This window comes from Olea europaea, chromosome 15 (assembly GCF_002742605.1).
Source record: "Olea europaea var. sylvestris chromosome 15, O_europaea_v1, whole genome shotgun sequence".
NCBI lineage: Eukaryota > Viridiplantae > Streptophyta > Magnoliopsida > Lamiales > Oleaceae > Olea > Olea europaea.
In genome coordinates this window covers 25,266,962-25,279,230 of record NC_036251.1, presented here as the reverse complement: position 1 = coordinate 25,279,230, position 12,269 = coordinate 25,266,962, and the positions used below count along the sequence as shown (strand labels likewise).

Sequence of the window (12,269 nt, the reverse complement as noted above, 5' to 3'; positions counted from 1 at the left end):
AGATGCATATTGAAAATATAAAATTTCATAGCTAAGCTAGTTTAACAATATAATTTTTTATTAATGAACATGTCTAACACTTTCAAAAATCAGATGGTATGTGACTGTGACTTATAAATTATGTGATTATAATTTTGTACGACGTCTGATTGTGACATAATCTATATGTGACATGTTAGTTTGTTTTAGGGTGAATTATGACTTAATTTGTTTTATTGTAACTTTTATATCTAAGAATTTATCACATGTGACCTATTAATTTGTGTTTATGACATGTTACATTATATAAATGTAATATATGAACCTGCGTGACTATGACCAATTATGTTATCTAGTTATGATCTAAACATATCTATTGATGTGAGAAAAAAAATTAATGCTAATGAAATTAAAATTTGGAAAACATGATTTCATATAATTTCCCCTATTGAAAATCCAATTAGCATGTTTTAACTTTTTTACTAAAAATTTACAAATCAAGAAATAATTAGTGGATAAGTAGGCAATACTTAGCCTTCGTTTGTTTTCCATTATTTGCTCATTAAAATGAAAAATATGACTATTATCTATCACATTAAATCACTATATTTGACTGTCTATCTCTTGTGTGGGGGTCCGTAACGACTATATTTTTTCTTTCGTCCAAAAATACATGCATAAACAGAGTTGTTCGTATATCCTATTCCTTTCTCAACGGTTTCCCCCGTTTTACTTGGACGAGAGAACCTGGATTTGATTAACAAAACACTCAGAACGGTACGACGTCGTCTGCGCATGCAAAATCATCGGAGTTTGCAATTGCATCCTCCGGCCATGAGTTACGAAGCAATTTCAACAGCATTTGGGCTTTTCGTTTTGCTCTCTCTGTGCAATCGCTTTGAACAAGTAATAGCAGCTGAGTTAACACGCCGGCAGACACGGCCTCCTGCTGAGCCTCCTCGGATGCCGAGCATATAGAGAGAAGCGAACCAGCAGCATATTCCGTTGCACGGTCGGAAATTTTCAGAATGATTCTTACTAGAAGTGGCACTGTTAACGCGTGGGCAGCGAAGGATGCGCAGCCGGATGATATCCGGCAGAGTAGTTCCACTGTCGCTAGTGCCCTCTCTGCGTCACATTTCTCGAACTCCACCAGCCTATCAATCAGCGCCGGCACCGATCCGGCTGTGACAGCCTTGTTACGATGTTGCTTCACAAGGCACAAAGCGAACAAGGCCTTGATACTGATCTTCAAAGCCCTCGCATTCGCCAGTGGACAATTCAAAATTCCAACAATTCCTTCGAATATTCCATCAACATTGCTGATTTGTGCTCTGAGCTCCGCGGATCTTATTCCCGCCGCAACAATCTCTATCAACGCAGCCGAGTTGACTCGAATATCAATATTTGAATGAAATAGTAATTCCACCAGGTATCCAACTCGATCCGAAACGGTGGCCACGTACAAGCACTCTGCCTCAGAGAGTGAAATCATAGACAAAATCGCAAGCGATTCGTGATTCAGCTCGGACGAGTTGGAATTAACTTCTGTGAACACAACAGAAAGAAGAATCTCACGTGCATTATTCGCAACAATTACCGCGCGATTTTTATCCGAGTCACGAGCAAGACCTCTGAGTTTCCTCAAAGCACTGAGTCTTAAATTGAAAGCAACCGATTCAGATGAACCCTGATTCAGTAACATCCGGACAACACACGGGTCAGCGGGTTGTTTCGGAGTTGGGATCCGCTCCACTCCAAATGACCGGTTCGCAACACACCAATCCTGAATAAGCCGCCTTAGAGTGTGATTTGGAATAAGACTAAAATCTAAAAGAGGCGCGCGGGTAACCGGGCACGTAATATTCCCAGTTGCCACCCACGACTCTATGCTGGAACGGTCGTACGTCTGACCAGTACAAACAGTCACCGGATCACTCATCAGCTCCAAAGAAATCGGGCACCGGAAGTGATACGGAATCTGTACACCAACATCCAATGGCTCTAAACTCCCAGGCATGTTAAATCCTTCCTGTCCCTTTTTCCCCAGTTTTGCTCTGATTAGTATTAATATATAAGAAAACAAAGAAAGACTGCAAATTCTCTTTCAATTTGTTAGGGGATGAGAGGGACATAACCAACAGAGGCTGTAGTTTTTTTTTTCCCAATCCCCCGCACGTGTATTTATTACCTTGGTAGCCGTAGAATTTAACCATGGGGGTTGGGGATGGGACTTTTGGTCAAAGGAAATGTGGAGGGGTCCATTTTCATGCTTAAATCTAACTCATGTTTACATCAGTGGGAATTAATGGTCCTGAATGTTTATTACTGTTTAAGGTTGATTCTACCTAAATGATTAGGTATTTAGGTTTTAGTCTTTTTTGCAGTTATTATGCGCCTGTTGTATTCCACTCCTGCATCTAAAATAATGTTGGTTACTTTATTTTGCTTCTGTTTGATTTGGATAAAAATTAAATTTTTAGTAAATTTTGATTAAAATTAATGAAATGGATGGTAAAAAAGTCCTGAATTTCATGAAATATGTTATTAATTTTAATTACATTTTTAATTGAATCAGACATGAATTTTGTTTTTGATGACTTGATATCATATCAATTTACTATTCACTAGAATATTGACTATTCCATTGTTGTGGGGTATCATTTACTAGGACCTAAAGTGGGTAAATTATTAAGATCCAACTCCTATATGTGGATGAAGACCAACTCTTAGAAAAGTTTTGACCAGTTATTAGAGAAAAAAAAAATCATGATAATATGATGTTTGAACTAAATTCAAGATTGTAGTTAATGATAAAATGATTAAGAGTTTGAAAATTCTTCTTTTCTGATGGAGGGGTTTTCAATTCCCTTGCTCTAAAAAGGAAAATTGAGAGCATTTATAGGGGAAAAAGGCACGACAAAGTATTTACATCCAAGTAGAAAATATTCATGACCATCATCCCAAGGTTGCTTTCAACATAAATCCCAAACTAGTAAGACATATGATTGTGAAAATTGCCCACCTTTTTAGGGATGTCTCCCAATTCAACGAAAGCTGCCAAAGGAAAAAAAGAAAAAGCAGTCAGAGAGGGCATTCAAGGAAGGGGAGTTGAGCGAGAAACTAATGAACAATGGGTGGATATTAATAAATGGTTGGACGTTCAAACCTTAGATTGATAACATTTATGTTAGGGTTCATGTAGAAATAAGAAATTTAAATCAAATCTCGTACAAACAACTATATTTGGGGCATTCTAGGCAGATGCATTAACAGATTAACTGCACCTATTAAGCTAGTTGGATGAATTTAGTGCTGATAAGCTACGAAATTATGTTATATCTATAAATTATGTAATATATATTAGGCGAAGGGATTGGAACGATCAAATCAAGTAACTTTTTCTTGACTTGGTCTTTGGCTCGATCCATTGAACTACTCTTCCAACTCTATTGTAACCAATTTTATCCCATTACGACAGCTGACTTGATCGTTGGAGTTCAGATGTGTTGAGACCGATTGACCAATAATGTAGGAATTGAGATTTAATGAATTCCACTTGTTGTAATTAAAGTATTGAATAAGATCACAAATAACCACGAACAAGATTAAAGTAAAGAAATAAAAGAACTAGCAGATGAACGATATTATTTTATTCAATCAATGAAATGAGAGAATTATAGCAATAATAGCTTAAACAATACTGAAAGAGGAGTCCTGTATTTATTGTATAAAATCTAGCTCTAAAAGAGTCCCAAACAAAGGTAAGAAATCTAATGCAATTTAGACTCCTATTTGAGTCACACTTCTAACAATCTCCACCTTGACTCAAATTCCGGTGCAACGAACAAAACTCCAAAATTTCTGCACCTTGAGAAATAATCCGTCTACATCAGAATGAACTGACAAATCCCCTCAACGCAATAACCAAACTCTCCACGATAACAAGTTCCCCCGCCCCGTGTCCACAAGCGACACCCGAACCCGAACCCGGGTTCCCAAAATTCCGCTTGAAATTAACAATCACTGGACAGGGTCGAAGCACACCCTGTAGCAGAAACCACACCAAATGCACAATTAGAAGGTCCCTTGCCAATATTGTCACCTTCAATGATTTCTAAAGCATTACAGACATCTCCAAAACTTTACCTACACTTCATGAGTCCATTGGCATTACAAGAACACAGTGTACCTGCTCAAATTGGTGGCAAAGCGGAATCACCAACACTCCCTTGAGCAAAGTTCTTAATTGATCCAGAGCCAAACTCGAGAGGTACTGTACCAAATTGAATGTCCGCCACGGTACTGAATTTGTCCAAATGTTTCTGAACTGGTTCTGCACTCCCTTGTAAGATATACAACTGGAATTTCCTCCGTCCCTCTAGTACAACCTGGACACCCCTTCGAACTTTCAAGACTCCACCTCCACCAGAGAATTTGTACCCTTTTTCAACCAAGGTACTCAGTGATATGAGATTTTTTTGTCAAGTCTGGAACATGGCAAACCTGATCAAGTGTCCTCACTGTTCCATCTTGTAGCCTCAATCTGACCTGACCGATTCCTGCAACCCGACAAGATTGGTTGTTTCCCATGACAACTCCACCTTGCTTCACCGTCTCATATGTTTGAAACAAAGCCCTATTGAGACACATATGATACGAACAAGTAGAATCCAGAATCCACTCCTCAGATTTGGATTCCCCGTCAGATACAGCCAACATCACATCTCCATCATCACAAAAATTTTCAACAATATTAGTCTCATTCGAATTACCTAATTGCCCCGCATGATTTGCATGTAAATCACCTTTACCATGCAACTTGTCGCAATCTTTCTTGATGTGTCATTTCCTCTTGCAGTAATAACAATACACATTGCTGTACTTCACCTTTGATCTACCCCTTCGTCGATTACCATGAGTAACAAGAGCATCCCCACTCCTAGATGCAGGATCTCCAACCAACAACTCCATCTTCTCTTTTGAGAATAGGGTGTCGTATACCTTATCAATGGATAACGTGTCACGACTATACAGAATAGTATCACGAAATGACGAAAAAGAATTGGGTAGCGAACACAACAGGACCAAGGCTTAAACATCTTCATTATATTTTACCTCCAACGTCTCCAAATCTGCAACAATCTCCTTGAACACAGCAAGGTGGTCCTGCAGTGACCTTCCTTTCGCCATGCGATGAGAATACAACCTCTACTTTAGAGTCAGTTTGCTCATCAAACTCTTTGTCATGCATAACCGCTCCAGCTTGAGCCACAAAGCAGCCGCTGTCTTCTCCTTCAAAACATCTTGCAGCAAATTGTTGGATAAATGAAGTTGAATTTGCGCTAAAGCCTTCTGATCCCTCCGTTGTTTCTCCTCCATAGACAAGTTTGCTGGCATCCTATCAAAACCCAACAAAGCATCATCAAGATCCATTTGCGTCAACACGGCTCTCACCTTTACTTGCCATAGCGAAAATCTTGTATTGCGATCCAATAGCGAAATTTCATACTTCAACGAATTTATCTCCAAAAAATCTCAATCAAATCACGAAGAACTTGCAACCTGCAACACCCAAAACTCGAACGTGCAAGGCGCAAAATAGTCCAGAACCACAATTTTGCCCAAAACTGAAATTAGACAGCACCAAAAGGTCCGTCTCGTCGTCCGGAGAAAATTGCCTGAAGACACAGTCGCCGAAAAACGTCTCACGCGCTGCCACTCTCTGGCTGGAGTTACCACCGCCAGCTATTGACCGGAAAGCGCGACGACGACCCGTGACCCTTTCTAGACCGTTTCTACCTGCTGAGTCCACTGGTGGTGTTCGTTTCTCCAAATTCTTTCTAGTTTGACCAGAAAAAAGCAAAAACAGATCCGGCAAAAAATCAAAAAATTGGACAGATTCGTTTTCTGATTTTCTGGTAATTTTCAAACGATTAGTTTCAGGCCAAAATTCCACCAATAACCCCCCTTTGATACCACTTGTTGGGACCGATTGACCAATAATGTAGGAATTGAGATTTAATGAATTCCACTTGTTGTAATTGAAGTATTGAACAAGATCACAAATAACCACGAACAAGATTAAAGTAAAGAAATAAAAGAATTGGCAGATGAACGATATTATTTTATTTAATCAATGAAATGAGAGAATTACAGCAATAATGACTTAAACAATACTGAAAGAGGAGCTCTGTATTTATAGTATAAAATCTAGCCCTAAAAGAGTCCCAAACAAAGGTAAAAAATTTAATGCAATTTAGACTCCTATTTAAGTCACACTTCTAACAATATGGTCACTGGACATTTTTATGGGATGATGACCTTTGCACCTTGATGATGTTTTCCAACATTTAGATGATGCCTAGGTGAAGGTGGTCGGGATTCTGATGACTAAATCGGACAGATTTTGAGTCAACAGATTACATAGTATTTTCAGTGCAAAGAAAAAGAAATCACAATCTTAGAGGTGTAAACTATTCACAAGTCTTCTTTTTCATTTTCAAGATTACATCCTATGGGTACGGCTTATTTGTAAACGAGCTCAGCTAGGCTCGACTATAGAGGCGGCTTGGTCCGCGACACGGTCTTACATGGACTTAATCATAATTTAATGGGGAGCAGTCAGAGGTGAAGTATGAATGGAATGAGCGATGGCCAGGTTGTCTTTCCTTTACAACCTTAATAATCAAGCCAGAAAATCTTCAGTATCTGTCTGGGATTGGGCTTGAAATATGGGACCCTTCCCAAGTTAACAATGTTGAGTAAGTAGGTCCCTCAATGGTGGACCCCTTTAACGTCCCCTGAAATTGCATCACACAACTGGAGCAGAGAATCTGTTTTTGTCCATCACACGCTACCTTTCACTCTGATTTGAGGAGAATATTTTCAATGATTTATGTTGGATAAAGATTGGGCATACAAGTCAATGTGTCTGAAGGAAAAATAAATCAAATTTTAAGTAAATTTTGATAAAAATTCATAAAATATATGGTGAAAAAATTGATAAAAATTGTGAATTTCATAAAATATGTAATTAAAAAATAGAATTTTAAATAATGAGGGCCAAATGGTAAAAGACCTTGTCAGAATTTTTATACATCAATGTCATCTCATAAATAATGGTCACACTCAGAGCCTGTTTGGAAGTGATTTTGAGAATTAATTTTTTGATTGTTAGAAGGAAAGTGAGGTCCACTTATGAGAGAAGAAGTCAAATATAACGACTGAAACAATGAAATAACAGTTAAAAAATCAATTTTTTGAAGGAAAAAATCACTCCCAAACAGACTCTCAAGGTATTTTCTGAATTAGCATACAACATGCATCATACTTTACTCAAATGGGAAGGCCCAACCTAATTATTACGAATAAAGAAATTCCTTGTAAAGCTAATAAGACTCGTACAGTAAATTTACAAGTTCTAATTTATAATATTCATTCTGAAGAATCAAATTAACGATCGGCAGGAACATGACATCATACTTAATAAACCTAACATTAAATTAAATTGTAAAATTAATTATGATCTCTGCTTAATTCTCTATATATTTATTAGGATTCCCATATCAGCTTTAGAGTGTAAAGTGGGGAAGCTAGCCTAGTTGGCTTATGGATTTGGCCATCGTCACATTCAACAATATCTATATATCTATTTGTAAATCCAATGTGGTCCATAAAATGTGACGTTTTCCAACTTTTATTGGGGAATTAAATTATAATAATTCTGCTATGTGATTTTGGTTGGCCTTCACGCTGCAAAAGGACACAAAGGCTTGTCGATTGGATTCACTTTCAAATTTTGGAAAAAGTTGACTTGATTTTGTTGTAGGGATATGTATTTGTTTAGGATAATCACCTTGATTCTAGCAAGGTTTTGCAGCTAATTGTCAAGTGTTTGTGAGAAAGACGAAATCCCTTTTTTTTTGGTTTATAGCCTGGTTTCGTTAAAAATAATAATTATTATTTTAGTATATTAAAATAAGCGTTGATGGAATATGTGATTGAAAAGTTGATTAAGCCTTTATTTGACGGAGATTAAAATTATATTTTTAGTAAATTTGGATAAAAAGTTAATGAGTTGTGTTGTTAAAAAGTTGCAATCCCACAAAATATCTAGTCAGAATGAAATATTGACTTTGATTTAAAGCAAAATTTTAAATTTAATTTTCGCCAAACATGAGCTAAAAGTGTAAATTTCATGAAATATGTAGTAGCAAATGAATTTGGAGAAAATGAGTTTTAAGAAACAGGGGCCAAAGAGGGATAAAATGTGTAATTGAAAATGAGTTTAGAAGAATAATGAAAAAAATTGGGAGCCAAACCAAACATGGACAAATATGTGATTGAAAATTAGTTTAGGAGAGGAATGAATTTTAAAAAATTGGAACGGAACATGGATTTAAAAAATCATGCATTAAGCCCCCGTTTGATTCTTATTTTTCAAGCCAAAAAATCAATTTTTTTACTGTCACTTAACATAATTAGCTGTCATCTGTGAACTCTTCACTCATAGGTGGGACCCACCTTTCAAGCTAACGGTCAAAATTTGATTCTCATAATTAGCACCAAACAAGCAATCATCTTGGTTAATTTTCTGTTGGAGTAGACAAGGATTTGCTAATCAGCAAGTAAACCTCATGAAGCCAAATAAAAGCAGTACAAAATTGCAATCTTTAAGGTGAAAATGTAAAGTGAGGAAATAATATGAATTCGAAATTTGTATACTTCCCAATTTAACAATCCCATTCATATGAAAAGCACTACGTCTGCTACAATCCAACTTTTACAGTTATTATTATGAGCCAAGTGTTACACTAGACACCAATATTCAATCTGCCTCATCTTTGCAATTTGCAAATGCAAAAGAACTTGACACCAATTTCACAGTTCCCATTCTCTAATGTACTTCCTTTTAAGGTATTGAAACGAACTAGCTTGATATAGGAGGATCCAAATTTACCGGGACAAGATGACAGTAAGAAACAAACCAGCCAACCACTGCAATTTAAAGGGTCTGCTATCAAATATTGCAAAGCTGGTTTCATTAGTTGGTTTTGCAATAGGGGCAGGGCTTGCCTCAGGTAGTTCGCATGCTCCAAACTTCATGTTTTCCTGCACGTCATGATTGTCGATATTTAAAGTGACAGTCTATTTATACTATAAAAGTGTTCGTACTAAAATCAGTGAGTTTCAAACACAGAAAGTCTTGAGAGAAATTTTAAACCTTGCAAGAGGCAATGGTTTTACAACCGCAAACTAGGTGACCGTTTGCCATATCTACGGCTTCAGGTGCTCCTCCTCCATCACTTCTCTGCGTGGTTTATGTATCAAAAATTCATGCAAACATGAAAAACAGCAGATTTTAGTTGATCTGTATAACATTCTAAAACAAAAAAATTACCTTGTAAAAATCAACAGCAATGAAATTGGGCCATCTTTTTCCAGCTGCTTCATAACAGGTGTTCATCATGCTAATTAGTGGGGCTGAATTATGTTTGCAGGCAGTGGCCTCAGTTGGGTTATCGGGAAAATAGTTCATCAAGACTAGCAACCTTGTTTTCGTGTTCATGCTAGATGATTCTGCTCGGTTGGGACATGATCCGGCTATCATTCCACCATTGCCATCTGCAGGTTCAGAGCCCAACTTCTGAGTGAAAACTTTCTATTCAGAAATATCATCCAAGATCTTAATCTAGAAAAGGCAGCTCACATTGATTTTCTACCAAGTATTTCCATTCATATGCAATGCCTTCTGAAGATTCCTTGGAGCTTTTAGAAGTGAATACTACTAATCGCTGATTCTGCCTGACCATATCATCAACCGTGGGCCATTCTCCCCCATTTTTTGGCATCCGAGCTGCTGGAAATAAGAATTTACTCAGGCCAGAGGCATTAAACACCCTCGTCAGGCCATTAGGAGATGTAACATAATCTTCAATGATAATGGTTATGACTTCAAAAGTGTTGGCTTCTAGAAACACTTGAACCTCTTTCAAAACATTTATGGCGGGTTGCTGGCAATCACAATTTAGTAGATTAGCTTCAAAGAATACAAACAGTTAACTAATCGTCAGTTCATCTGACAAAGTATAAAAGTCAGCTTAGATATAGCTTATATTTTCAAATACAAAACACTATTAAGCAAGATTGGGGAAAATCTGATCTAGCTGTTATGATAACATCTGAAAATTGTAGGAAAACATGCTGTGTACACCCGATTACTCAGTCACCTAGGTACCAATAAGGAAAAAAGTAATTTTACCATCATTATGTAATATCATGTTGACCTCATGTACTTACAAAAGCTGTATAGTTGTAGCATTTGCCGCCAAAGGAGTGGCATAACCAGATATCATTGTCAAAGTCATACATATCAAGCATCAACCCTCTAACACCATTCTGCAACACAGATGTATCCAGAAAAGCCACTCAAATATTGCATAATCAGCAATGATTCATTGTATATGAAACTTCTAAGGAATCTTTTAACTTGTGTAAAACAAATGTTCTCTAACAAAAATTAGATTCATAATGAACATTACCAACAATAAATTAATGTGTCACATAATGTATGATAAATCAACAATTGCATAATTTCCACCCAAGTTCAAAATTTTGTCTTAGAACATTTATGTAAGCTGTTCTCATAAATAGGATCTGCAGCAGCACAAATATCAGAAGAAATTCTGATAGAAGTAAATAATCTGGACAACAAACTTATAATTTACAAAGAGGTTTTAATTTTGATAATACTGCTTCCCCCTTTCCCCCACTCCAGGTGCTAGGACAGATATTATATAGGAAATAAAGTATCAGGATTGACATTCATTTCGTTCCCATCGTTTTTGCATGGTCAAGTCAACTCAACTCAAGCTTTAGAAACCAATGCGTAGAAGTTCATTGATGTCTTCTTTATATAAAGCAAATTGACTTCATCTGCAAATAATTCTTGATATGAAAAAACAGAATCTTGGGGATTTTTATTTATTTTTATTTAGTTTTTTTCTTGTTTGTCTATGATGAAGAATTGTAAATCTATGTAAAATTCTTAAAAGATGAGATCAATTCAGAAGCACTTTTATTTTGCTATGTTCTAATTTTTGGCAAATTAAATGGCTCCGTGTTCTAGGGCCCTCCACATTCTTGTACATAATATTCTTTAATTAGGAATTGAGCATATCTGAAATATTAGAAGCCAAGAGGAGGCAGTCAACATGAGTTGGGAATAGAAACTGCCAGACAGGGGACAGAGGAGATGGGAGGACTGACAATGGTGAGGGAAGGGTAGTGGATGGGGAATGACGATGAAATGGGAGTTCAGCTGGGGAGTGGAAAGGTGGGGAAAAATATTTTTTTTTTTTTTTTTTTTTTTTGGCCTTTTAGTTAGAGAGATTATTGCATTACCTATTATATCCTGAAAAATTGTTCTACTTGAGATAAACTGTTTTTTTCAAGCAGTATTGCTCTCTGTGGACCTAGTTGCTAAAAATTGTAGATCAGATATTCATTTGCTAAAATAAATTGAATGGGAACCTAAATGCTCATTTAGGCATAACATGGAGTGTATGGATGTAAGTTTCCCAATAAAAATTATTATCATTGCTTGTTCCATCAACTAAGTCTGCTTATGATTGCTTGGAAGAAAAATTAAATCATAACTTATGGTGCTTCCAATTAAAGATTTGTCCCTTTGCTTACCAAATTTCCAATTTAACTATCTCTAATGCTTACCTAAAACATTTTGCTTTCACAGAATAAAGCCAATGGTTTAAGTGCCAAATTGCCATCACCAGAAAACATGTTTGTCACAAGCAGCCCATTCGCTAATAATAGTTAATAACTAGAATCAATATAATAATAACATTGCCATCAGCGTGACAGGTAAAGATAAAACTTCAATAATGAACATCCACATTTTCTATAGAGTATCCTGCAAAAATTAAGCCACGCGCAAGGATATTTCTGTCTTTGGACCAGGCCAAAGCTTCATTCTTTAGAGTATATTTAAAATTCTCTCTAAAGATAAGATATTCTTTATTTTAGAGAGGGAATATCTGAATATAAATTTCAAGAGACACTTTATTTTAAATTCTCCCTGTTCTTACTTTATAATGACTGAATTTAATAAATTATAAATTTCAATACTGATTTGTAAAAAAATATATTAAACCGCTAGTATTATTAGTGGAGTGTATTAAAAAAAAAATATATATATATATATATATATATATTCTCTAAATTTTATATATTTAAAGATGCTTCGTGTGTATAGAGAGTCTTTTTTGGAG

At 36.3% G+C, this 12,269-nt stretch overlaps 2 protein-coding genes across 2 annotated transcripts; both read right to left on the bottom strand.

The window, feature by feature from the left end:
- Positions 1-640: 640 nt before the first annotated feature.
- LOC111410621 (U-box domain-containing protein 26-like) lies at positions 641-2,351 on the bottom strand. Its single transcript, XM_023041056.1, has one exon. The coding sequence runs from the start codon at positions 1,997-1,999 to the stop codon at positions 749-751; it is 1,251 nt and encodes a 416-aa protein (XP_022896824.1). The 5' UTR covers positions 2,000-2,351; the 3' UTR covers positions 641-748.
- Positions 2,352-8,660: 6,309 nt separating this feature from the next.
- On the bottom strand, positions 8,661-10,389 carry LOC111410620 (PI-PLC X domain-containing protein At5g67130-like). The gene is made up of 5 exons (XM_023041055.1): positions 10,282-10,389; positions 9,692-9,995; positions 9,383-9,606; positions 9,206-9,292; positions 8,661-9,093 (listed from the first exon to the last, which is right to left on the bottom strand). Exons 1-5 carry the CDS (start codon positions 10,360-10,362, stop codon positions 8,938-8,940), a joined length of 852 nt encoding a protein of 283 aa, XP_022896823.1. The 5' UTR covers positions 10,363-10,389; the 3' UTR covers positions 8,661-8,937.
- Between the last annotated feature and the right edge of the window lie 1,880 nt (positions 10,390-12,269).